The sequence below is a fragment of the Brienomyrus brachyistius genome, chromosome 6 (assembly GCF_023856365.1).
Source record: "Brienomyrus brachyistius isolate T26 chromosome 6, BBRACH_0.4, whole genome shotgun sequence".
NCBI lineage: Eukaryota > Metazoa > Chordata > Actinopteri > Osteoglossiformes > Mormyridae > Brienomyrus > Brienomyrus brachyistius.
Genome location: NC_064538.1, coordinates 11,578,128 through 11,605,912, shown reverse-complemented (window position 1 = coordinate 11,605,912; position 27,785 = coordinate 11,578,128). Strand labels below are relative to the sequence as shown.

At 46.3% G+C, this 27,785-nt stretch overlaps 1 protein-coding gene and 1 long non-coding RNA gene across 3 annotated transcripts in view; both read left to right on the top strand.

Moving 5' to 3' along the window:
* Nucleotides 1–17,714, top strand: part of gripap1 (GRIP1 associated protein 1) — a 33,728-nt gene extending 16,014 nt beyond the window's left edge. For both annotated transcript variants that reach the window (XM_049016021.1, XM_049016020.1), the window contains 8 exons: nucleotides 211–306; nucleotides 810–866; nucleotides 1,615–1,714; nucleotides 3,921–4,054; nucleotides 5,058–5,174; nucleotides 6,193–6,286; nucleotides 14,429–14,598; nucleotides 16,677–17,714. In XM_049016021.1, the coding sequence (XP_048871978.1) occupies nucleotides 211–306; nucleotides 810–866; nucleotides 1,615–1,714; nucleotides 3,921–4,054; nucleotides 5,058–5,174; nucleotides 6,193–6,286; nucleotides 14,429–14,598; nucleotides 16,677–16,763 (855 nt within the window). In that variant the 3' untranslated portion in view covers nucleotides 16,764–17,714. The remainder of the gene's footprint in view (nucleotides 1–210; nucleotides 307–809; nucleotides 867–1,614; nucleotides 1,715–3,920; nucleotides 4,055–5,057; nucleotides 5,175–6,192; nucleotides 6,287–14,428; nucleotides 14,599–16,676) is intronic.
* LOC125744336 (uncharacterized) lies at nucleotides 6,299–10,747 on the top strand. Its single transcript, XR_007398338.1, has 2 exons — nucleotides 6,299–7,456; nucleotides 7,609–10,747. It is a non-coding gene; the product is annotated as an uncharacterized LOC125744336 (long non-coding RNA).
* Nucleotides 17,715–27,785: the final 10,071 nt, after the last annotated feature.

Below are 27,785 nucleotides of genomic sequence, written 5' to 3'. Positions count from 1 at the left end.
CCGCCCTTGGAAGTTATTTTTTGCCTTCCATGTTGAGAATTGTGCAGTAGCATTAGTACTCACTTTCCGATGCAGCTCACTGTGTCTTTAAAGCCCTGCAAAGACGGAAGCGGCATGAGGCGAACTCTCACTGGGACGTCCGGTCCTCGCACAGCCTCTGGAATAACTCACAGGATTACAGGGTTTACCTTTCCTCCTTGCCGCACGCAGGAGAAGGAGGCAGAGGCGGAGGAGGTGAGGCGGCAGCTGAAGGCTGTGGAGGTGGAGCGGGAGGAGCACAGCACCACCATTGGGAAGCTCAAACAGGTTGGTGGTCATTAGAATAAAAGGTAGAATCGGCTCACATCAGCATATATCAGTATCTTCGCCATGTTAAGCCAATACTTCACTATCACCGGTGCCTCATACTTGGCACAGATGCTGAAATAAGGCAGTCTGGATTGCATGGGTTTTCAAATGAATATTTACATTTACCTACCTTCTGAAAAAGATTTGTGCGGTTGGTACAACACCGATGTACCCCATGGCAGGAAAACACAGCCAGATATTAATGTAAATGTGTTTATGTGAGCAGGCAAAGGTGCAGATTTGACAGCTAGATTGATATTTTCTTTAAGGCACCGGTGCATCTGCTCTGCGTCTGCGAATCTTCTAAGATGACCGTATCGCATTACAGCTGCAGACCTGTTGGCGGTTTTAGCGCGCTCTTCATGAAGCTGTTCATTTTGTGGGTTATTTGTAACTGGGGCTGCAGGCTTTGTTACCTTTGAAGGAGGGGCTCCTTGTATGTGTGCGTTTTTCCTTTTCAGGAGATTAAGGACACAGTGGATGGACAGAGGATCCTGGAAAAGAAGGGGAGCTCGGCAGTGAGTATCAAGCCGTCATTGTCACCGTGGTGAGGATGGCTGGACACGGTTCCCCGTGTCACTTTCATGACGCCGTAAATGAGACTTTACTGTAGTAGCCTGATACTGAACCCAGGAGGTTCATTGATGTGGCCATTTGACCCAGCGGCCATCCATCCATTCGTGATTGGGTGCTGAAAGCTTGCCCTATTGGTCACTGTGTGCCACACGGGCCTCCTTAGGGCTCAACCTTAGGCCTTAGATCGTTACCTTTAAATTTCAGTGCCAGAAACATGCTTGATTATCAGCAGCAGGAGGCAAAGATCCAGCTTGGGAACGAAGCATTTAATGTGGGAGACGAGATGTAAATACCGCCTTTGGGTTTCCTCAACAATAGGGATGATCCCTTTGGAGTTAGAATGGGCTGGTTGTAAGCCCACTCCGCATTCAGATGGGCAGGAAGCGAGGGGATTTGGGTATGAAGGGGGAAGGTAAGAGTTTACTGCAAACAAACAGTTTTGCTGCATTTGTGAGTATGATGGTGCCACTTTGCCATTCAAGGCGACATGAGAAAAATATGAAACATGGGCGACTGTAGGTTGGCTCAGAGAGCTAGATGAAGAGCTTTTCTCAGTCAGATCAGATTATTCTGAGATGGTTTTTTTGTGTTGTGCTGTACCTAACGTGGGTTTGAGTCCCAGGGTGCTGGTGTCGGTGGCTGGATGTTGTCCCTCAGCCCTTAACAGCTTCTCTCCCCCTGCCCCCACAGCTGAAGGACCTGAAGAGGCAGCTGCACTTGGAGAGGAAGAGGGCCGACAAGCTCCAGGAGAGGCTGCAGGAGATCCTGACCAACACCAAGACCAGGACGGGTGAGGCGAGGGAGCCGTCTCGGCGATCAGTGTGTGTGTGCTTCAGATCGGGGCTTCCCAGCAGCCATTGGCCCACGCAGGACACATGGGAAACATTCACACTAAAGTAAACACGCCCTGAGATGTCAGTGAGGCCGGACATGTGCTGGGCACTGGCTCTTGTCCAGTGCCTCCCGGGGGGACGGGCCCACTGCTGTTCACGTTCACTGCGCTCCGTGTCTCTGTTGCTTACCGTTTGTGCTGCGATGGAGACCTTACGGGGCAGGACTTGACATTTGCACGTCAAATTTTTTTTTTTATTCCAAAGTGCATGTTAAAGAGAAGTTCATTCTCAGGTCTTAAATGCACACACAGCAAATGTTTAATGCAGATAAACCCTTTGCATTTTCACTTTAGTGAGTGGCTCACAGTTCGCCAGTTTAAAACGTAATTACGTATGAAAATGAGGCTAATGCTAATGTGTCTTATTTTACTGTGTGAAGGATGCGGGCCGTGTGCTGCAGGGATGGTTCTAGCAAATAAATCGAGATTAGATCCAGCTAAATTACTTCTTGCAATTAAATTTATTTTTTGTTCCGCCGAGGTCTATTTAGCAGAATTGAACTTGATTTGTTTTTTTTTTCCCTCTCATACTAATTGCGCAATCATTAGAGTTGTTATGCTGGCTCATCGGCAGGTTCAGGGAAGTATAGGGAAGCTTTAGCGATGTTCAGAGATTAGCATGGAGGTTAATGGCAAATCGCTGTTTAAAATGCCCGTAAGTAGCTGATTCTGCACCTATAACAGCTAAATGTGCACAGTAATACTTACTAGTAATAAGTAAGTAATTAGTAATAACTTAGGAGAAGCAGAATGGTTCTTGTATATGCACGTATGTATAAGCAAAATCACTGCATGTAGTGTTTGATTAATTACCCCTTTGCATTACTGCCCAATGTTCGCAGTCAGATACAGCAGAAATCAGTGGGAACATCTCAGAAACACCTGAAACGCATCAATGGTTATGCATTTTTATTAGCCTTTTCAGGAGGGGAGGTTTATCACTTTAAAATCTGGAGGAGAATCTGTCAGTTTGCTTGCTAGTGTTGCTGGTAATGCATTAAGAGCAGGTCTGCTACTCGCCAGGCAGTGTGTGTACCAGCACTGGGTAACAGTGCAGTTAGGTCTCTTCGGCAGTCAGCACTGTATGATGCCTGTCAGCTGAGGCGCAGAGGGCCGTGTCAGCCCTCAGGGAGCGTGTCGAGGTCCCTCGTTTCCCGTATTTGTTGTCCCTGGCACAATACGGCTCGGGACGTGTCTGCATGAGGCGCTGTAAGAGCGGCTGCTCTCGGGGGGACCCCCCCCAGTGCATCATCGCCCGTGAAATGCGGTCCCCTTAATATTTAATGTCTCCCCCCACCCTCTGAAATAGCGCCACGGAGAAATGCACGCTCATTTTTGCACTCCTCAGATGCGCACTGATGTCAGGGCTGCCCTCTTTGGGAGGATCTATAATTTATCGGTGTCCTTAAATGTTTAATGGCTGCTCCACAGAAAGTCAAGAATCAGACATTTTTAAGTAGGTAAGCTTTATCTTGCTCATATGTCCAGACGCTGGTCTGGAAGTTCTCACATGCTGGGTCCTTTCCCCATGCGACTTCTTAATCTGTGCAGGCTCTTGCCATGGAGAAGTAGTGCTCACTGATTACTGCCTTCATGACGGTGCTGTTGTTCACTCTCACCCACTGGCTGGCTTGAAATGAAAGCAAAGCTGTGATTGCTCTGTGGGCGGTAGTCACGGTAATAGCCCCGGTTGCTGGATTACCGGTGCATGGCTTCCTCCGATTGGTGCCTCGCTCAACTTCTGACAGTCACTGGTAGTCACTGTTCTTGCCCACATTTGAGACTTAATGTGTTTTTTATACTCCTGTCCCAAGCTTTTAAAAATGTAGGAAATCGAGACAATCATCTGTGTAGAGCCTTAGTGGCCCGTATCATAGGACCTGTGTGAGATTAAGCACTCTGCGTGTGTGTGTCACACACAAAGATCTGTCAATGTAATCAAAAAAAAATATGTGACATATGTCTTATTTTTTGTTTGGTTACTTATGGTTAATGTTAGGGCTGGGTGGGGGTTAGGGTTGTAATGTTGTGATTAGCGTTTTTCCCATAGAAATGAATAGAGAGTCCTCACAAAGATGTAATTACAAACCTGTGTGTGTCTCAGGCCTGGAGGAGCTGGTATTATCTGAGATCAGCTCCCCCAGTCGCACCCAGCAGACGGGGGACAGCAGCAGCATCTCATCCTTCAGCTACCGGGAAGCCATGAAGGAGGGGAGCGCAGCACAGAGCAGCAATAAGGTAGAGTACTGCGTCGCTTCAGGGCTGCGCCGCATGCTCCCCGGAGCCACATGCGGCCAAACGTGCATGTCACAGCTGACAGCCTGTTTCTGGCATGGTGAGGGGCTTTCTCTTCATTTTCTGGGGGGGAAGTGGACCAAGAGTAGGCAGCCATACCGACTTCCTTTATGAAGCTCGGCTGTTGGTGAGGTTAAACACACCACATGCCTGTGATGCTGAGAAATAAACTATATATACCAAGTTACCAACTGTGCGAAAGTTTCTCTCTCACTCTAGTCTCGCTGTCTCCTTTAATGAAGGGGATCGCTCTGTTCACTAACCATTTTCCTGCCCGCCTAGTAAGCTGAGAGATGGGATGTATCATTAACTGATTACATAACAGACCTCCTCAGGATTTTAGCTACTTTAATTCTAGTCAAAGGCTGTTGAGATTTATCACCATTTAGCTATAAAGATGGGATTTCCAGCGCATCCCTTTTACATTTTCCAGGAGGAGATTATTATTAGTAATGTTATGGTCATTATTTTAAAAGCAGAGCATATTTATAACTGCAATCTTGTCTCACAAAAACAATTTTAAGACACTTGCATATATGTGCATCATCGTTCACGGGGCGAGTGCTTGTCTTACACCATTCATTTTGACCTTCATTTTTAAAGGCTTCCGTAAATAGTTACAGTTGGAGCTTAGTAGGCCTTTGCTTTCCAAAGCCCGGCTTGCTTTAGATCCGTGGGAGTGTTCGCAGACGTGCATGCAGCCCTTAGAGAGCGTTAGCTGTGAGTTATTGGCCTGAGCCGAGATATGGTCGGCTTTCTGGGATGAGTGTGCTTCCTTAGACGACAGTGGATGTCGGTAATGAGTGTAGAGGCCCAGTAGGAGAGCTGGCTAACCATAGCCATGCGTTGGTCACATCAAACCATCTGTCACCACCGTCCTCATCCCCTCTCTCTTTCTCTCTCCCTCTCTTTCTCTCTCTCTCTCTTTCTTTCTCTCTCGCCATAGTCGAACACCAGTAGCCCCCAGTCGCAGCGCCCAGCGGACCTGTCAGACGATGAAGTCGGTGAGCTCTTCCAGCGCCTGGCGGAAGTGCAGCAGGAGAAATGGATGCTGGAGGAGAAGGTTGTTCTCCATCATTTTTATGACTTTTTAAATGCCGTCTGTTAGCACTTGGCCATGGTGTCTGCTTGTAGGTTCTGGTATAGAGCGATTTACCTAGAATCTCCATGCCCCGTATGGTTACTCTTCATGGTCGGACACCTGCATTTGATTATATATGAAGATCAGAAACCTGCAGGCCCTTACAGTGTGCAAATCATGCATTCCCAGTAAAGGGACGTCTAAGCCAAAATTATGTTTGTCTTGGCCAGCTGTACCGGATCCCATTTAAGTAGGTTAATTGTGCTTAACGCTTAGGATTTGTCTTATTAATCTTTTATTGATCTAGCTGAGTCAATGTATTTTAGGGTTTAGTGGTTATCAGACATGCTCAAGACATGTATGAGTTTCTGTATGCTGTAAGAGGAAATGGCACAAAGTGTGTCCTTCTACATCAGGGGTGTCCAGTCTTATCTGCAAAGGGCCGGTGTGTTTGCGGGTTTTCACTGCAACTCCCTAATTAGATTACTAATTAGAGGACTGATTGGCTGAAGAGTCCTCACACCTGGGTTTTACCAGCTGACATACAGGTTACCCAAAAAGCCCACATACGGATAAGATTGGCCACCCCTGTCCTAGATTATGAAAGCAGGATTGTTATGCATCGTGATATCGCAGTGGAAGATCAAAGCGAAGGAGCAGATATCTGGGAACAGAAGGCACTGCAGTAAATGGCCAGGCAGGTGGTTGGACTGAGGATGACTTTGTGGGTTGGAAGATGATTCCACGAACATCTGCCAGTGTGGTGTGCAGGGCCTGGGTGGTGTTTGAGCATGAAAGTGCACTGTCCGTCATTGTCAAACAGCCCTTCTTTGACTTTCCATGCCCATATCGAAGCCCAGCCTCATGGCTTCGAGTGAGAAGTAGCTTTGGCCTTTCCATGGTGAACCAGGTAGTGGGCGGGTCATACAGGTTTGTTCCCTTGTGTGCTTGTTGTGATTGTTGGCACTAACGGCTCCTTGGGTGTCTGATGCCCCCCCAGGTGAAGCACTTGGAAGTGAGCTGCGCATCCATGGCAGATGACATCTGCAAGAAGAGCGCCATCATCGAGACCTACGTCATGGACAGCAGGATAGGTAACATCCCTCCCGCTGCGCCGTCTGTGCCCACTTTTCAGTTTCGCTGGTGTCTTCCGATCTAGCACGACCCTTTCAGCGGTTTCGATTGTCAGGGGCCGCTCTGCCTCAGAGCTTGGCTTCCTGTCTTTGGAATCGGAAAGCTGAAAGCTTCTCCGGAAGGCAGAGGGCACCCTCGTCATCATGAGTCCTGATGTTTAAACCCCTTCGGGAAGGTAGAACAACATCCGTTTATTTTATTTTTTTTCCCACTCACTATGGTTGTTGCTCCAGAGTCTGCTCGCATGTATTTTGCATCTGTGGTTAAATATAGAATTTTAAGTCCTCACTTCCAAGTTGAGCTGTACAGCAGGCTTTATTTTGGGGAGTAGATCATGCAAATGAAGATTTCGTTCATCGATTTCGGTCTTGCTTTACAGAAATTTTGAGTAATCTTTTCAACACCGCGCTGGAGCATTCAATTGTATGTTTTAAGTTGGAGGTTTAATGATTTCTTATTACATCTGGACTCACAGATGTATGCATATTAGTTGTGTATTTTTTTTTTTACCTTCTACTTATAACTGTTTTGTTTCACTGGGTGTGCATGAAGTTCTCTGCTGCATTTGAAACAGCACTTTGCAAAATTTAATAGAACCTCCATCCAAGCTGTAGCTTATGCTCAAGATTTTATCTTTAGTAATGGTGCCTCGTGCTTCCTCACGGGCGCTGCTCCTCCCTGCATGCAGGTCACCCTGCAGGCCTTTCCTCAGGTCACTCCCTGAAGGAGTCCCTGCAGGCCTTTCTTCAGGTCACTCCCTGAAGGAGTCCCTGCAGGCCTTTCCTCGGGTCACTCCCTGAAGGAGTCCCTGCAGGCCTTTCCTCAGGTCACTCCCTGAAGGAGTCCCTGCAGGCCTTTCTTCAGGTCACTCCCTGAAGGTCTCCCTGCAGGCCTTTCCTCAGGTCACTCCCTGAAGGAGTCCCTGCAGGCCTTTCCTTAGGTCACTCTGTGATGGTCTCCCTGCAGGCCTTTACTCAGGTCACTCCCTGAAGGAGTCCCTGTAGGCCTTTCCTCAGGTCACTCCCTGAAGGAGTCCCTGCAGGCCTTTCTTCAGGTCACTCCCTGAAGGTCTCCCTGCAGGCCTTTCCTCGGGTCACTCCCTGAAGGAGTCCCTGCAGGCCTTTCCTCAGGTCACTCCCTGAAGGAGTCCCTGCAGGCCTTTCTTCAGGTCACTCCCTGAAGGTCTCCCTGCAGGCCTTTCCTCAGGTCACTCCCTGAAGGAGTCCCTGCAGGCCTTTCCTTAGGTCACTCTGTGATGGTCTCCCTGCAGGCCTTTACTCAGGTCACTCCCTGAAGGAGTCCCTGCAGGCCTTTCCTCAGGTCACTCCCTGAAGGAGTCCCTGCAGGCCTTTCTTCAGGTCACTCCCTGAAGGTCTCCCTGCAGGCCTTTCCTCGGGTCACTCCCTGAAGGAGTCCCTGCAGGCCTTTCCTCAGGTCACTCCGTGATGGTCTCCCTGTAGGCCTTTCCTCAGGTCACTCCCTGAAGGAGTTCCTGCAGGCCTTTCCTCGGGTCACTCTCTGAAGGAGTCCCTGCAGGCCTTTCCTCAGGTCACTCCCTGAAGGAGTCCCTGCAGGCCTTTCCTCAGGTCACTCCGTGAAGGTCTCCCTGCAGGCCTTTCCTCGGGTCACTCCCTGAAGGAGTCCCTGCAGGCCTTTCCTCAGGTCACTCCCTGAAGGAGTCCCTGCAGGCCTTTCCTCAGGTCACTCCCTGAAGGAGTCCCTGCAGGCCTTTCCTCAGGTCACTCCCTGAAGGAGTCCCTGCAGGCCTTTCCTCAGGTCACTCCCTGAAGGTCTCCCTGCAGGCCTTTCCTCAGGTCACTCCCTGAAGGAGTCCCTGCAGGCCTTTCCTCAGGTCACTCCCTGAAGGTCTCCTTGCAGGCCTTTCCTGGTCTGGGTCACATAGGGGCCTGGAGTCAATCACAGGCAGTGCATGGGATGCCAGTCTATGGCAGGGCACATACAGGCAACGGTGCATTTGCCCTGTGAGGCAGCGCTGCTACCCACTGAGCCCCTGTACAGCCCGTTTAACTAATCATATCAGTGCAGTATGTGTGACGTGAGAATGAATTCTGTCTTCCATCCCTCATATCACTTTTGTTCTAATGGGCCAATTGTCACACTGAATTACTTAAAAGACTAATGAAAATAAGGTGCACTTTAAGTATCTGCGTTTTTAATTTTACTTGGTTTAATTGCAGTTGAACTGTGGTTCAGTCAAAATGTATTTTTGCTGCTTTTCCAGATGGGTTGGTATAAGGTCATTTATTTTGCTTGCTTTCTGAATATGACTAAAACCCAAAGTTTGTAATAAGTGGAGTAAATGTGGAGTAACAGTAAGAGTATACAAACTTTTAGATGAATGATAATTAAAATATGGAGGGATTCTGACCACTGATGCTAACCGGCCATTGAAGCCAGGTCTGTTAATGGATTCGGGCCCCGTCATGAGACAGGACCTAGCCCAGTTAGTGTCGCGCCTGTAACTGGCAGGGGTGGGACCCTGCCGACATTTGTAGCCTGGGCTGACTGAGCCTCACCTTTGTGAGCTCGGGATAGCGCGCCCATGTGGTGGCATTGTGCCACTTTACCCTGCCTCTGGAAGGCGCCCAAGGCCACAGTGGCATTTCCAGACTAATCCTGAGCTTAAACGCTCTCCCGAGTCACTTGTTTCTGTGCTGGTGGGCAGATGTGTCATTTTTGTGTGACGCCCCTGTGGCCCCTCATCATCTGGGGGTGGGGCAGCAGCACCTCCCCCAGACTAAACCAAAGCCAGCTCATTAGAGTGAACTTGAAGCTCCCCTTTTAGGTGGCTGTGAAGCGATGGCTGGCTGCAGGGAGTTGGCGTGCAGGTGTGTAACACCAGGTGTATGAGCTTAATAGCCATGTGTTATCTGTTACTAATGAATTTGCCCCAGCTTTGAAGTGGTCCGACTGAATTATTTATAATACAGATATTAGTCCCATTCCTTTTTTCCTTCACGCTGCCTTATAATTAATGATGGCCCACTCAAGGTACAAACAGACAGAGACCTAGAATAATTCTTTAAATGTTTATCTACCTTGTAAGCGATTCGAGTTCTTGATTGACCTTCATGACGTCTGACGGCTATCACTTCCTCGCTTCCGTAGCTTTTTATTTTCTCCGAAGAGACTGTGAGATATTTGTAGCTCCTTATGCCACAGATGACGTGTTTACCCGAATGCATCGATTTTGTGCTTCCCCTGCAGTTTCTGTAAACCAGTGAAGGAGGGTGTAACTGTTTGGTATAATTCACCGCACTGGAGTACTAAGGGAATTCAAGTGGCCAGTGCATTTTTCATGATAAAAAAAAAAAGATTCCAGACTTAAATGAAGATATAAAAATGATTTCATTACCTGCTGTGTTACACCAAAACTAGTTTGTGTGTTTATTTTTCCTTTTTTCCACTGAAAAATTCAAATCACTGCAGTTCTTAGAGTAACACTCTACACTTCCACTCTAACATTAAAATGTTATTTAATTTATATCAGAGAGCCCGCTGGAATGTTTGAGTTATCGCAATTCCTGGCGCTCAGCGCTGCGTTTTAAAGGGGCCACTTTGATTTAAGTCTCTGTTAATGAAGCGCTAAGTGTGTGAAACGGGGAGCGAAAGTGCTGCATGGGGTGATGGCTGCAGGAGGGAGCAAGAACGTGGGCCGTCTGGGGGTCCCCGAGGAGCGGCTTGGAAAACACTGCATTAGACGTGCCCTTCTGTAGCCTTCCTTGCGGATGCTGGATTGGGTAGCGGACAGCAAAACCTCTGAGCACTCCTTCCTGTGGGCTGCCTTGAAAGTGATCCCCCCCCCACCCTCAAAGCAGCAATGGCAGCAGTAGGATGCAGGGTCTCGTCTTTCAGATACGATGTTATTTTCAGGACAAATTTAATTTTCCTGTATCATATTCACGTCGCTGCAAAGAGGAGGGAGAACAATCCAACATGTCCTCTGAGCTCAGCAGGTAAGTATTTACCTAATGACTGAACTATGGCCCGTGTGCAGTGTGACTGATGTGCATCCCACTGAATTATCTCAGGCTTGCTGCTATAATCCACTTAATATGCTGTTATTATCCACTGAGCCCCTGGTTTGCACAGACCGACAATTCACTAAAATAGTGTGCGAGAAGGTGGTTCTGCTGTCGCGTTGACAGAGTACAGTGAAACGATCGTCTGCTTCTTGCTGAGCACAGCGCCATATAAGGCTGTCTGTGCTCAGTCATCGATAAATAACAGAAAGTAATAATGCCACTGCATCATTTGCATAGACTCATAGCATACGTAGTTGTTAAATGTGATATGTGACATTTGCTAATGTTGATGAAGGAAAAACAAGGTTGATTCCTCCTTGAATTTGTTTTGGACTCTTTTGTGGTGTTTGCGTTTTATGGTGAATATTCTCTATTCATTTTATTTTTTAAACAGTTTCAAAAAATGTCCGTGTTGATGAAGGTGGTTGGAGGATGTGTGGGACCTTGGTTCTGTGCAGTACGCCGTGCAGTGACTGTAACGTGCATGCAGAACTCTTCAGAAGGTGCCCGCTTTCTGCATTAACCTCCACCTGCTCTCTGCATTGCCCTCTTCCTGCTCTCTGCTTGCATTGTGTGTTGCCCATTGCCCGCTCTCTGTGGTGCCCTTTGCGGTGCTCTGTGGTGCTCTCTGCGGTACTCTGCCCGCATTCTGCATTGCCCTCTGCCCGCTTTCTGCATTGCCCTTTGCCTGCTCTTGGTAGTGCTCTCTACAGTGCTCAGCCCGCTTTCTGCATTAATTGCCCTCTGCCCGCTTTCTGCGTTGCCCTCTGCCTGCTTTCTGCACTTCCCTCTGCCCACTCTGTCTGTTTTCTGCATTGCCCATTGTCCACTTTCTGCCTGCCCTTTTCCCACCGTCTGCCTGCTTTCTGTGTTGCCCATTGCCCTCTTTCTGCCCACTCTGTGCTCACTCTTTGCATTTACCCTCTTCCTCTTGCCCATATGTGCATCTCCTCCTGCTTTAATTTCATGACCGACTGATTTAACATTTAATGCCAGACTAGATCCCATTAAGGCTGCAGTCATCCCATTGTAAATAATATGCCGTAGATGCTGAGGCTATCCTCCTCCGTGCTTGTACAAGCAGACTAGCAAGCATCTATATGTTAATGGTTATGCAAATCTGCTGTGGATCGGACTGTCTGTCCTGGGTAGGTGTTGGATGGGTAGTGAATGGTTAGACTGACCTATAAAACAGTGGATGTATCACACATGAATTAATCTGTTTGTATACAAATAAAACCATTTAATGCAGTATTATCAGAGGATTGATAAATGCCACCTGCTGACCTGTTTGCCTGTAAGCTGCTCATTAGCTTTAATCATGCACCTCTAGCGCTTAAATCAGCCCGCCTTGTGCGTTGGGGCTCGGTTGATGCCATGAGTGTGGTGTGTGCATGGAGCGCGGTGCTGGGGAGGTGCTGTGGCCCCATGACAGCCCATACTTGGGGGGGGGGGGGGGTATGGAGGGATAGATGAGAACCGACATTAGTGGGATGTAAATGATTCAGGATGCAGCCATGCCTGACCAACCTAGCAATCATCTTCAATAATGCAGCACTTGACGAATCCCTCCCCTCGACCCCTGTGCAGTACTGCTTTTGTGTGTGTGTGTGTGTGTGTGTGTGTGTGTGTGTGTGTGGTGTGTTGCGTGCGTGATCGTTTGCATGTGCTTTTCCACCCCACACACTGACAGGACTGCGGTTTCTGCCTGCCTGACGTTGCTCCATGCGTTGCCTGCAGCGAGATGCATTAACTGGGGTCAGTGCTGCATTGCAGTCGCTGCCCCTTGTCGTGTGGCTGATCGCGTCTCCTGTAGTGATAAGGGGCAGACAGGCTATGCTCCACATTCCCCCTCATTGTCATCATCATCCCAAACAACACAGGGCAAGTATCAAGGGTTGTCACTCGCAAAGTAGTGAGGAGAGAGAGATAAAACTCTTTTCTAAACTATGAACTCCTGTTCTGCTTTTACCCAGACCCATTAATTGAGTGTGGTGCTAGGTGCTGGGGTGAGCTTCGCTTTCACCTGATCACTGATAGTGAATGTGTTAGCTAAGGCGCTAAGCGTGGCAGCCGTTTGCTCAGAGACGGGAGGAGAGCAGCTCGACTGAGGTGTCGGGCCACATCCGCGCGTGTTCATCTCTCCAAGTAGAATCCATTCGGGTTAGGTTGCCGGTGCTCCCTGTCTCTCGCCATGGTCACCGGCTCCAGGTGCCCTCCTGTCTGTTTCTGAACTCCCAGCTTAAAGTGTTTTTCTGGCCACAGAGGAAACAGGAGAGTCCTAAGCTGATGAGTTAGTGATGAGCTGAAGTGGCTACAGAGCTGGAGAAGCAGGCAGCTGCCAACAGCTGAAAACTGCAGGGTAAAATACACAAATGTCCATTAATCATCTGTTCCAAAACTTTCACGATAAAGGAAAAACCAGATGTACAGAATGGCTAGGGGCTTCAAAATCCACGAAGGCCTCTTGGTCAACTACTCAGCCGGATGAATACCTCTTATTCTGGCTGTGGGTTCGACACGCCCTGGTCTAGCCCCGCAGAGATCCGCAGGGCTGGGCTGCCACTGCCTCTGGGCTTAATGACACTGTAGTGCCTCTGATGCTGGCTATGAGTTCAATACGCCCCAATCCTGGCCCGCAGAAATCCGCAGGGAGCAGAGCCGCTGCCGGGCTTAACGATGTACTAGTGCCTCACAGTATAAGTGGATTCCTTCCAAGATCTGAGAGCTCATCCCACCATACATTTTCCAGCCGTCAGGGATGCCGCCATTCTCATAAATACTCTCTATGGCAATGTCGTCGTTTCCCTGCAGAATTTGCTTCAGAAATGAAACAAATCAGCAGTATTGTCATCAGCTTATTGCTTTAAGGGTCTGTTTTTTCCTAGCGGGCCCGAACATTCATCTTGCGTCCGTGTTTATCAAGGCTGAGGCTTGGGAGTTTTTCCCGTACAAAGCGGCAGCTCGCCGGCCTCCTGGTGTCTGCATCCGCCGCTTCAATCTGTTCCTGTTTGCCGTTGCTCGTCTCCTGTCCGCTACAGACTGGCCGGTACCCACGTGCATTTCAGTGCGGCTCGGCTGTTTTTTCCATTTATTTTGTTTCTGTAACTTTGAAATTTACTGTTGATTTGTTTCACCCCCCCCCCCCCCCCACATTTGTTAGAAGTACAACTAGGACATTGAAAGGGTTGGTTGAAGGGGAAACTTAATTGCTTAATAATTTATGACACCCAGTCTGCAAACCATCTTTACCATGTTAAACCAAAACTGCTTATCAGTGACATCCAGCCCCATCTGGCATTTACTCTGGAAATGGAAAGATTATCTCTGGGCCGCGTTTCTTTGAGAACCTCACCTTTGCCTCCAGCCTCACGCTGGGATCCCATAAGCAACCTTGGTGTGCAGAGCGCATCACAGGAGAGCTTTTGCCCAGCCGGGAGGCTGCCGGCCTGATCAATCACAAGGCGAGCTTGCTGTAGCGTCCCTCCCCTGCCATCGCCAGTCTCTCTCTGGAGCGGCTGCCTCTCTGGTTTGCTGACAGACGCTGGGAGATCCGCCATCCTGCCGTACCCATGTCAAAGTGCAGTGAAGGGTCATGTAAGAGGAGCCTGGGCTTCGGTTACTGCTGTTAAATGCTTTCACGCCTGTCCTCTTTGTCAATGGCCTTGACCCGTTGCATGTATCATTCACTATTCTCTCCTGTAAGAAACCTTCAGGTTGGCCAGGTTCTGGTTAGAAGTTTTCAAATGCAGTAATCATTGCTAATTACTAGTTAGTCATCAGGCTTTGACTCGACTAGACTGTGCTTGATGAGCTTGTAATTTGAATCTGTGGTACTACAGAATGGAAGCTAATCTCTCCTATAGCCAGCCCCAGTGATGGTGTCCTCTCTTTATTTATTAGACTGTTTTAGTGCTAAAGCGGAGAAATATGAACTAAAGGGAATCATCAACAAAACTGCAGCAGCACCGGCCGATGGCTGTTAGTGTTTGTGTGAACATCACCCAGGTCCCGCGAGGGATAAATGCCTCGACTCAAACAGCTGCTTCCCTGCAGATGTGTCCTCGGCGGCATCTGCGTCGCACGGAGGCCCGCTGGAGCGTGGGGGCCTGGGCTCTGTTTTGAGGGACCTGGTGAAACCTGGAGACGAGAACCTGCGTGAGATGAACAAAAAGCTTCGCAACATGCTGGAGGAGCAGCTAACCAAGAACATGCACCTCCAGAAGGTAAGCGGGGTGCTCCAGAGGCCTTCCCGGCTGGCCCCTGGCCTCTCGGACCCCCTCTCCCTCCCGGCTGGCCCCCGGCCTCTCGGACCCCCTCTCCCTCCCGGCTGGCCCCCGGCCTCTTGGACCCCCTCTCTTTCCCAGCTGGTCCCCGGCCTCTCGGACCCCCTCTCCCTCCCGGCTGGCCCCCGGCCTCTCGGACCCCCTCTCCTTCCCAGCTGGCCCCCGGCCTCTCGGACCCCCTCTCCCTCCCGGCTGGCCCCCGGCCTCTTGGACCCCCTCTCTTTCCCAGCTGGTCCCCGGCCTCTCGGACCCCCTCTCCCTCTCGGCTGGCCCCTGGCCTCTCAGACCCCCTCTCCTTCCCGGCTGGCCCCCGGGCCTCTCGGACCCCCTCTCCCTCCCGGCTGGCCCCCGGCCTCTTGGACCCCCTCTCCCTCCCGGCTGGCCCCTGGCCTCTTGGACCCCCTCTCCCTCCCGGCTGGCCCCTGGCCTCTCAGACCCCCTCTCCTTCCCGGCTGGCCCCCGGGCCTCTCGGACCCCCTCTCCTTCCCGGCTGGCCCCCGGGCCTCTCGGACCCCCTCTCCCTCCCGGCTGGCCCCCGGCCTCTCGGACCCCCTCTCCTTCCCAGCTGGCCCCCGACCTCTCAGACCCCCTCTCCCTCCCGGCTGGCCCCCGGCCTCTCGGACCCCCTCTCCCTCTCGGCTGGCCCCTGGCCTCTCGGACCCCTTCTCCCTCTCGGTTGGCCCCCGGCCTCTCGGACCCCCTCTCCCTCCCGGCTGGCCCCCGGCCTCTCGGACCCCCTCTCCCTCCCTCCCCCCAGTCTTCTGGAAGTCTCGCCTGGGCCTCAGGGGACCATATGAGCTCAGCGATGTCACCGAGAGCATGCTTGGGCAGCTCCTTGTTACTGGAGACCAGGTGTATTCCTCCTTATACTACGTTAAATGCTTATATGTGCAGGAATAGAAATGAGGGCCGAAGGAAATTTTCGGCTTGTTGGCCGTTTGGGATCAAACGGAGTGAATAGAAAGCAATCCTAACTGCTGCCATCTGATGTATAAAACATCAAGCCGATAGCGGGGGAGCCCTGGTGGGATCGCTTCCCTCTGCCGGGGGCACAAAGCCAGCAGCGTGCGATTGCTCTATGCGCTTCAACATCAGGCGTCCCACACACAGCCCGTGGCCTGGGAGCATGTGCAGGCTGAGAGGGGTAGGGCTGCGGGGGCTGGAGGCAGGCCAGGTCCTCGCTGGTGATGTTGTGTGGGAGGCACACAGACCCAGGGATATACAGTCAGGCAGATTTAACCTGGGCCGCAGGGAGCGGGGGGAGGCGACGAGAGGAGGGACGTCGCTATTTATGCCGGGATCAGTACCGTGGCTCCATTCATGCCGGTGCAGCAGGGAGTGTGTAGGGAAGCTGCCGGACGTCAGCAGTGAGGGATGCACTGTTCCTGTTAACAGCCATGTAACTACCTGACTGTGTTGGAATGCAGTGAGCAGATCTGAGACTAATGAGAGAGAGCGTGCCAAGTCCAAGCTGCTAACCTGCCTCGTGGGGAGGCTGACCGGACAGATGGGGGGAGAACCTGCAGGCCTCTGCCCACATGGAGGGCTGATTCTCTCGAAGTCTTCCGTCACCTAGCAGACGGACAGACAGCCCTGTTGCTCTTCGATGGCCTTTGCTTCCAGGCCAGTCCAGTCTCCTGTGCGTGTTTGAGGCTGTAAAGCTGATGAAGGTTCCCAGCTCCCCAGTGGGGTGAACCTTCGTTCGCAGCTCCGTCAGTGTCAGCCCAGCCTCTATAGGGCAGCAGCAAGCTACCATGTAAGGCAGGGTCTAGCAGAGTTGCCGAATAGCTCTCCTAAAGTGCTACTGTACCGAGTTGTGCAGTCGGGATATGCCCTAGAGCAAGAAAAATAATGACGAACACTTTTAATTTGTGTCAGAAGAATTTTATTAATAGAGTCTGTTACCTCATTTGTGCATGCTTGCTATCAGTTTGCAGTCTCTGGCCCTCGCTCTGGGTGCAGGGCCTCTGCAGGCCCTTGTGTGGAATTTAATTACTGTTGTCCTGTCTCTTACCCAGGACCTGGAAGTTCTGTCTCAGGAGATCGTTCGGTTAAGCAAAGATACGTGCACAAGTTCAGGTGGGGATCCTACAACAACTGGCTAGCACCGGAAACAGCCCCCACCTGCCACCCACTCCATCCGACCCCTTTTCACCGCTTCTGCAGCTGAGACGAGGAGGATGCCGCCCGGCCGTGTTAAGGACTGTAACCTCTGGCAGGGAGGGAGGTGGAGAGGGAGACGGAGGTTTAAAATGTATCTGCTACTGAATGTATTTATTGTCACCATCAGCTGTGTCTGTAAATCTGGCGACCTTGTGATGTACGCAGCGCGGTGGCAGTGCCACCAGGAGCCAGGGGGTTTCGCGGGGCAACACCCATTCCGGCCTGTGAATGACCTCGATGGGTCACATGAATTGAACCTTATGGTAATGCTACTTTACACTTGCTTTGTTGACATAGAGGATGCCTTATTAAGCTCTACATAAGTCAAACTTAATCTGCAGCCTTTAGAATCGCAGGTATTCGCTAATTCAAACAGCCATAATTAATCTTTGTTTTCTAAAGCCCGATTAACCAGTGGCCGTCCATCTCGGCAAATAAGGGACCACAATCAGGATGTAATAAAAGGGTCGGGAGGTAAAATGAAGTCTTATATAGTACTTAATAAGGTCTTATGTCTGCATTGCACATCCAAAGTGAAGTCACCTCGCTTACGGTTAGATGATGGGATTTCGTCAGTCGGTTCGTTGAGTTGCAGCTTTCAGGTTAAATATCTTGAGCCCAAAGAGCATCAGCAGCCCCCTGACCAGATCCCCCCTCCATGGTCCCTCTTGTATCTTTCCGTCCAGTCCTCTGGCTAGTATGCCCCCCCGCTCTCGTCCCGCTAAGGCCAAGCAACATGGCGCTTCCTCCATAAAATGTGTCGCTTGACTTCTGCTGGACAGATGGACAGATCGGTGTGGGATGATCACATGACCTGCCCTGACTCCTGTGAATACATGGCTTTTCCGTGAGAGGGGGCAGGGACGGTAACCGTGACCTGGGAAATCCATGGGGGGGGGGGGGGGGGCATTCCTGGAGAAGACGCCCAGTCTTATACATATTTTTCAGACATATTCAGACACCTTGGGCTGAAAATGTCCCTTTTTCATTCTGGGGCTGAGACTTTATTTATTTATTTGATTTTCTTTTGCCTTTGACTTGCATTTGCTGTACATCTGCAGTAAAAGGTGGCTGCTTGAACTCTGTAAATCTGTATAACAAAATGCTAATTTAACACTTAAAACCATGCTGGTGGGGAGAAGAGAACCGGGCTGCCTGTTTGAACCCCAAGCTTAAAATAGTCCATCTAGGTCATTATGTAAGAATTCTGGTTTCCGAATAAATGCCGCTTTTCCTGATCGCACTGGTACACTATTTCATTACGCTTCTGTTTGGCAGCATGCTGACACACTCCTGACTGCTCATTTGAAGTAAGGCAGTCTTTTCTTTGTTGTTAAATCCTGGGATAGTTCCCCCCCCGCAACAAACAGTGTGGTGACTGCAGCCTCTTCCTGGGAGAACTTCCACATCTGCTTTACTACGCTGTTACGCAACAGCGCCCAGCTGGCTCTTTGTGCTGAGGTTTCACACTCTAGTTCCTGGAAGCTTGTAGTCTTTTGTTCCCACTTACAGTCCCAGTTGGTTAGATCTTCAACTGGCATCTATTGCACTGGAAGACTGCGTCTGAATTAATTCTTTGACATCACAGTAGGGGAGGGATTGGCTTCCTGTGTAACGTATCGTTCCTTACTTCCTTTATTTTAAGTATGTGCTCTTTTATCAGCAAAAAAAAAATTGCAGTTTGATTCCCAGTGGCCAAATTCTGTAACTGGTGGGAAGCTGCTATCTCCCTGTAGGTTATCAAGGTTCTGCTCTGGCCAGTACTGACATTTGAGCTTTACTGCTGCCTTGGGGGGGGTCTACTGTTAGGATGCATCCCACAGAGATAGCATAAGGCCAGAATGTGTTTATGTGTCTGGTAACATTTACATTAGGTTATTAAAATTGCTAGTTAGATACAGATGGCCACTAGCTTGCTCAGACATTTTTATCCTGTTTTATATCTGGAATTCACACTTTCATTAAAATAATTGTTGCATAATGACTAATTTACAAAATATCTTTGTATTAATCAGCATATCTACCCCCTAATAAAATATTGATTTTCCTTTTTTTTCCCTTTGGAATGTAGAGTTTTATCTTTCAAAAAATTCCTTTACATTAAAAATTCTGTTGGTGTCGCTGCCTCAAAGGTACGCTAAACATTTTGCTATGAATAGAAGTAACTCCATTTAAGCCGTGACATTCAGTTAGCATGTAGTCCAGAGCGACTGGTATATGCTATACATTCATTCTGTATAACCTGGTGGACTGAGGAAGATTAGTCCTGGACCTTCTGAAGGGGATGTCATCTCAGTAGTGACACATTATTAAATTTATTAATGAAGTGAGGAGAAAAACGAGGGTGGGGGGTAGGGGGGGCATTTGGTCGCTCTTGTAGGGAATTAATGTTCTGGAGCCTCAAACGCCAGTTCAGGCATTTTGTACACGCATTCATTTAATAACTATCGATGGATTATTGATTTCCCAGATGTGCACGTGAGCCCCTTGAGGTCTGCGCTTGTCATTAACATTTTTGTACTAGTAGAGTCTTTAAATGCATTGGAATACACTAACACCCACCGGAGAGAAGGTTGTTTGGGCAGTATTATTTTCAAAATGAATCTTGTTCTCTTCCTAGAAATGGGGAATTTATTCATTTAATTTTATATCACCTGCTCTTTCTTGCTTTCTCCAGTATTATCTAGCAGAGGTCATCTGTCCAGGAGGTGCATCCAGCAGGTCGTTTTCTCTTCCACGTGTTTTGTTCCATCACTGTTTTCCCCATTCATTGTTCTTCTTGAGTAACTGATGGTTACAGGGAAATGACACTCTGTTTTGCTGTGACATTTAATCACAGAACTGCTCAAAACATTTGAAGCATCTTGTGTAATGCATTTTACATGCTAGCTATGCTCCGGATTTTAATCGCCCGTAAGCAGGTGTCCTTTGCAATACTATGTTCCATGTTTATGAATGTTTGACTTGTTTTTTGCAATGTGGGAAGTTGTTGCGACGGTGTTTTCAAGAATAAAATAACTTGTACTGCATTTCTGAGAAAGGAAATCCTCTTTCTAGGTGTTGAAGTACAAATACTGTTCTGCCTCCATATTAACAACTATCATCTTTCCACTTCCAGTTCAATGCAGCACAGTTGGTTCAGCTGAGTAACTGAATTTTGGGTTAATTATAAACCCAAAGGTAAATGATTGCATGTAAATCCAACAAACCTAATTGATAACTTTCTGATTGTTACTTGCTAATTGAAATGACTGACCCATGTGAAAGAAGAAGCCATTTTTAGATAGGAAGAAATACATCCTTTTCAAGCCATCCACACTGACAGTGCCTGTTGAAATGGCAGCATGACAAAGCTTCCTTGCTACTGGACCCCTTACCTGACCAATCAGGCTGCTGCTTTACCTGAGAAACAGACCAATAGAAAAATAAAATGATAAAATCCCTGTATTTAGAATGAGGATGCAAAAAATGTCTCTGCCGTTGCTTTAGTGCTCTAACACGCTACTCTAACCAAAATTTGGGTGGTGAAATTTGCTGATACTAGCAAACATTTTGAGAGATACTTTTGAGAGTGTTTGTCAGAAATACAAACTGCAATTAATGGTGGCTGACTACCAAAGGAAAAGCAAGCCCCCTGATCATTCCAAGCACATCCAACTGCGTATATAAAGACACACACACACACACAAAAGTACAAGTATCATTGTCACCATTGTCATAATTGCCTAATAAAAGATACTGTTCTGTGGTGATGTGCTTCATGTTTTGTTGTGACGTACTTTGTTTTGTCAGTAATGAATAAATGGTAATGGAACTTTACATGGATACAAGTCATACCACATGAAAATACTTCACTGGGTTTTTCTTATTTACCTTTCTTACCGAAATGTATTTCTGAATGTAGTTATTCCCTGACCTGCTTCAAGTATTTTCACGTCACCCTTGGAACAATGACCCATAGGAAAGTAATAAATATCCATTCTGGCACCCATAGATTTTCAGTAATTTTTGTCAATCACAGGCCCTCAGACTATCCAGTTAAGATGGACTTTTTTTCCCCCCAAGACAAATTTTAATACCTCAGATTACAAATTAATTATCAAATGAGAAAGACTGTTTTACAGAAAAGGACAACTTGAAAATTCTAGTTGAGGAGTACAGACCGAGTGAAACTTGTGATTCTTTGTGGCCGTTTTCCTTTATTTAGCTACAGAGAGCAAATTAAAAAGTTTTTTTCTGATTAACACATTCCAAGTTGCAGCTGCTGAAACAGACTGATTAAAGAATAAATACATGCATGGTGGAGACAATAAAAGGCTTCCTTGCTTCTGTGGGTGTTCAGAAATAATGTGTGAAGTTTTTATTCATGTTTTAATGTCTGGGATTTATTAAATTCAACCAAAAATAATTCAAGTCAGCCTGTTTCGGCTAACAATTTTTGTGCTTTGTGAATGTCATCACAGTTCATTATCCTACATGTACCTAGAACCAGGAAGTCATTCGTGCTTTTGAGAAATTGTTTCCTGTTCTTGTGTATAATTCCCAGAAGAATGTACGATTGTTTTAGGAATAACCTGAATTCTACTCCTTTTTGGTCACAGAGTCAGTACCTTTTATTAAAATTTGGTTTTGACTAATTTGATGGTTCTTACATGGTCAATTAAAATAAACACCATGACCTTCTAATAACTTGGACGGGGATTTCAGATCGGTTCCACCTCTTGTTAATCAGTACCCATAAAAGATTGCTAAATGGGAGGTATATGTCTTCTCCTTCTTCCTCCATAAATGTTTACAGTAAATTTGTACGATGTATTAATGACAGGTTTTCAGGCTATGGAACGTAACAATGTGACATCGTGGATGTCAATCAACAGTATTCAATAATTTAATGTGTAACACAAATATACTGTTTCATGAGAGCGTAAAAATTGTTTCTGTGATTTACCACCAGTTATAATTTAAACATTAAGCTGTATTGGTAATTAAAGTGATGCTGTCATCAAGTTTGATAAATTAAAACAGAAGTATTTAGACTGGCCTTTTAGACCAATGTGAAATAGGTTCTTGCATGTTAATACACACATGATGGACATTGTATTTGCCCCTAAAGGAAAACTTTTACAACTGTGCAAGTAGCAAATGCGAACTAACACACAGGATGACCACATGACACATTCATCAGATGAAAATAAACAGACAGTTAAATGAATCCTATAAAGAACTGACCCGAACACCGTAGCCCAGCATCTTGATGCATGTGACACTTGTGCTGCACTGCTGTGTGAAAATATGGTAACAGCATGGATTCCTAGTAAAAGTGTATTGTGCAGGGAAACTGCAGCAGCTTTCCAAATAAACGCCATTTCCAGGGAACCTGCGCACAGAGCTTAAAAATGGTTCAGCATTTTGGAGACGTTTAGAGATTAACTGTGAGTGCTGATGCAGTTACTTCCAGGAGGAGCCAGTGTAAAAGCACCTCGCTTTCAGCAGCAGTGTGGAAATGCATAGATTTGATCGTGTTTGCTGTGTGCTGGAAATTGGATGGGCAGCCTGGAGACACGGCCCACCTTGGTACCCCCAGGGACATGCCTGTTGGCTGGCTGTCACCTCACCAGGCAACCATGCCAGAGGCTGCAGGCACCAACTTCATTATTTATAATGAGGATTTTTATCGTATGCATCTTCTTTTTCTTAATTGAGAAAATTACGTGACAGTAGATGCTAACATGCTCCCAAGTGTGTGAAGAATAAAAATTAAATCTACAAAGTACTTAAGGTTAATTGTCGTGCTGTGCTGCCAACCTCTTACTTTTTTGATTAAAAAAATCAGATCCTGAAGAATTTCTCTCCTTAGGAGCTGCATCTTGGGGGTGATATAGGAAAGCAGGATTTTGACTAAAGTGTCTACAGCCTCCTTCTTGGGTGCCCCCATTTACTCAGCGAACAAATCAAGACTCAGCTGTTTTATGTGAATTTTTAAAAAACATTTTTTTCTTTTATTCTTTCTTTTCTATGTACCGTATGACTACACTGAAACTATATCAGTTATTATATAAGAATGATGCAAGTTCTGCAATGTATAGTAATTCTATACCCTATATAGTCTCTATCGTGATGTTTCACTTTTAACAAATTCCCATTTTGCTAGGTCTATGCAAAGAGACTTAATAATTACAATAATAAAAAAATAAGCATAAGGTGAAAAGGTTATATTAATAATTTTTCAAAAAATATGAATATATTTAAATTACGCGGAATGTATTTTAAAGTAGGTAAAGTATTGCAAATACACCTCATATTCAGCCATACTGGCAGATATGTTTTTAATGGAAATGCTTTCTGCTAACAGGATTAGAAAAATAGAAAAATTAGCAGCAGTACATAAATTCATATCATATCATGTCACAGATAATCAAAATAAAAATCCAGGAGAGGCAAAAGTTCATTTCATTCTTATTCTGAGAAATTGCCCAAGGCATTGAAAAGTAACTATTTGCTGTTATTAGATGTATCTTTATTGATAATGGAATATCTGATTGCATTTCTGCTCAGGCAATACCCAGCAGTGTGCTGTCATTCATATTATGCTTAATGGAGAAATCAAAGCATTGCATGGTGGCAAGTGATGGGCATCGAGGGCATATGCGTTATACCAACCATGATGTATTTATTATCTGTAAAAAAATGTACAGTGTATGTTCTATTGAAAAAGCTGGGTCAAGTTTAATGTATATGAAAACTATTTTTTAATTTTAATGGTTTTCTCACCTCTGATCTTTTGCATATTTTAAACTCGGTAGCCGACTTGAATCCTCATTCTGCCAGTTCCTTATTCCTTTTTTTGCTGCAAACATAACCCCATCTTTTATTTCATTTAGGGTCACCAAAGAAAGATGCAATCGTTCTATGTTTTGACATTAGATTGTAGCAGCTGACCAATGAGAGTTTTGAAATCAGACTTTGACACCATATTGAAGAGGTCAGAGCCCTCAATTAAATTCAAAATTCACTATCTTCTAATCCATGGATTATTTTAATATACATGTGGAAAGGTTGAAAGTCAACAACCTATTTTTCTGTGTAAGGACTTACTGAACATTAATTTCATTTTATAAAGTCACAAAGTTCTTTGTGAGATCAAATTGTTCAGTAATTTCAATATACCTAGAGACACTTATAGGTTTATCCCTTCGCAGTAATCAGCTATATATTGGCTAAAACTCAAGTGACTGTAAATATCTTGTGTGGTACAGACAATAAATAAAGCTTGTAATGAAGCACTGTCCAATTTTCAATTATCCATGACAATATTTGAATCCAATTTTATATTCTTCTTTAGCACTTTAATTCTCCACTTTTCTTCTGGTACCTCTGAATTCACGTATGTTTTGTCCTAGTCAAATTTTACCTTTGGTAACAAAAATCTGCGCCGATTAGTCGATAGATTTGTTTAATTGATGTTTAAATGTAATGTCTTCAGCAGAGTTCATTAGTGGAATTCATGCTAGAATACAGACGCGGCTCAGTCTGTTGTATAAAGTTAAGAAATCCCATGAAGTTTAAAGTAACAGACAGATGTAATGTGGTATTTAAGGGGCAGAAATGCTCGCTCAGCTCAAGTCTGTTTCTCTCTCAAACAGTTTGCTGAGAAGTTGCACATATTATACAGCTACATTTGCCAATAGCTGCATGCTGGGAAAGTATGTAGTGTAACTGTTCTGGCCATAGGCTTCTACCCTGATTAAACTTGAGAGTTTAAGTTTTACGGAATCCCTTGGGTGAGGTACTTAGCCTGCACTGCTCCAGTGGACCGTCTGGGTCTATGAATGTGTAGAACACATGTTATCATTGGCTGTAAACTGCAGTTTTATCCTGCCCCCATTGGATCTTTGCAGCCCTACAGTATGTTTATATGAGTATATGTACGTGCTAAGACCATGATACTTAACATAGTACACAACTGGACCTATCTGTGACCCTTTCTGCACCCTGTGCCCCCCCCCCCCCCCCCCTCGTCCTCACTGTACTGCTCTTGCATATCTTCTTCTCTCCCTGGTACTTTTTTAAAATGCCTGTCTCCCACTCCCAAAATAAAATCCGTTTCATCCTTCCATTCTAGTGTCACATGACCCTGCTTGCACTCCAGCTCAGCGCAAGTACCGTGCCGTGTGAATCTTTTTGCTTAGCATTGAGAAATACTGCTGATTTTAATACAAACTTGACAATTACTGTTTACCAAATAAGCAACTCTCACAAAATATTACAGACACATTAGAACACAGGTAATAAATCCATCCATCCATATCCTACACATCCTGCGCAGGGTCACGGAGAAGCCTGCAGCCTACAGTAAGAAATCTGTCCCATATATACGAGTCTTTTCAGTTTCAAATCCCGTATGATTTCATGTTAGGCTCCTGATTAACTCCAGTCGAGCCTTATCTTTAATTTTGACATGTACGCCGATTTGGACAATAGAGTCTACTAAGTAGATAAATGTAATGTTGAGTGTTCTTGAGGTTTCCATGGTTTCACACACATTTCCATACTAACTGGAAATAATTGATGAAGTTCTGGTGGGAACAAAACAATGATGTATAACTGGGCATCTGAACTTGAAAGGTCTGAAGAGTAAATCAATTTTGATGAAAAGTGGTACATTAATAATAAACAGACAGCGGCAAGGTGCGAAGCTGTATAATGACACATTGACAAAGAAGTTCAAAATCCCCCTCTGAGGATCGTCTCAGATGTGACTTCGGTAAAAAGGTTTGTGTGCCTTAACCATCGATATGTTTGCTCTGTTGTCTGGAGCTTAAGGCTTGATGTACAGCCAAAGTGGGGAAGTGCTGACCTGTGCTGGGAATATTGTCAAATGGCGGGAAGAACTGGCTAACCCGGTAGACATGCCTTCTTACCAGGAGTTAATGTTGGATTCTGCTGGAGCAGCATCTACCATTGCAGCTGAGTCCTCTAGACGTTAAGGCCTCCATACTGATCATTTTGCGTCGGTAGATGAAATATCTCCAGAGATGTTGAAAGCACTGGATGATGTTGGGGTGGGACGGCTGACGCTTCACATGGAAGGCGTAGACAGGGGTGGTGGTCCTATTTTTAAAAAGGGGGGCTTAAAGGCGTGCTCATCCAGCTGTTTTACATTATCATTAATGACACGTGCATGATTATAGGAGACTGACCAATCAGCACACAGCAAGAACGCAATGCTTCCGTGAAATCGTTAATTCACAAATACTGTCCTAGCTCAAAGTGTCCTCCCCGACATGGATTATCTGGTCACCCTACTTTGTCATATCTCCACTCCAGTTTGTGATTTTCATGGATAGTATATCACGGCACAGCTATGACTGGAAAGCCATTGAGAATGAGAGGCTGGCAGTGACATCCCTGCTATTTACAGATGAGGCTGTTTTTGGCCTCACTCATCCAGGACCTCCGGCACACACTTGAGCAATTCAATGTCAGTTATGAAGCAGCAGTGATAAGAATCAGCCCCTTCGAATTCTAGGTCCTGGACATCCCTTTCAGATAAGGGGAGGAGTTTGCCTCCCTTGAAGGAGTTTCAGTAAGGATTTTGTTCATGAATGATGTTAAGAGGAAATGTGATATTTAAAGGTAGATTGGTTTGGTGACTGCAGTTTTTCAGATGCTTAGGAGGTACATGTTGGTAAAGTGGAAGTGCAAGCAGCTGAAATGAGGTTCTCCTTATGACTTCTAGACATATACTCTGTGACATGGTGAGGAGATCTGAGATTAAGAAGGACTTTGAAAAAGAGCCGTTGTAAAGCTGTTAATGGAACAGAATTCATCTCCATTAAGCCACTTATGAAGACCTACATCCTCTCATCCTCTCAACTGAAGCCAAGAAGACGGTACTTGCCTACAGATCCCCCTGCTAGGAGAAAACAAATCAAACTCTTGTGTGGTTCCTCAATAAGGGTCCTGCTCAGCCTTTGAAATTTCCCAAGAACCGACTTTTCCAGGAGAGCTTCCATTTCTGTTAGGCTCCAACCACTGACCTTCTCAGTCTTCATTTGCTATTCCTCGGCTAACTTCCCGTGCAGCCTAGATGCTGTTAAATTTTAAAAGCAGGTTTTTGATTTGAATAGCTTCCTCAGCTCCTTGTAATGTTTCTGTAACATGTTGCATGGCTCTTTCCCAGATGCTACGTAGCTTGTACCTGTTACTGGTTATTGATTAAAAGCTCAGCCTAGCTGCACTTATGCTATGCTTAATTGGCTCCTTGAGAACTGTAGGTTTGTCATATACAATCTGCCCTGCTTCTGCTCCACTTTGGAGAAAAAGTGTTCACTAAATGAATGAATGTAAATTCAAATGTTGCGTCAGATTAAGTGGAGTGATTTGGGCATCTTACAAAGAACAACTGCCAAGGGCTGTACTCTGGAACATCTCAGGATCCCCCTCGAGTGAGCAGTTTGGCCATGGAACATGCTCAGCATGTCAGAACCGCAGCCCTCACCAGGGAAAGTGGTGGGAAGACAAGTTTAAAAATCACTGGGCTATAACAGAAGGTCAGCATAAGTTCACCTTTACAGAAAATGCTAATACACTATGGAAAATTGTATTCTTAGCGATTTATTCTTATGCAGTGCATTATGTTGGGCAGCGATTAATGCAAAATCATGAAGGGTAGGAAACATGGTACTTTTTCATAAAGCATTTTTGCTTATGGAAAATCATAGTCTCAACATGCTGTTGTATTGATTCTTCAAGTTATCAGGCCTGATTAATGTTTGGTTATCAAATTATCTGTTTTCACACCAGACAGGTTAAAATTAATGGCTTAGATTCTGTCATTAGTTTAAGCTTTTCTAAGATGTGTTAAGAAGTCTTGAAGACAAGCTTAATTTTACAATCTGTATCCCAGTATTTTCATATTTATAGAATGCATTTGTGTAATTATCATGGGGAAGACAATGGAG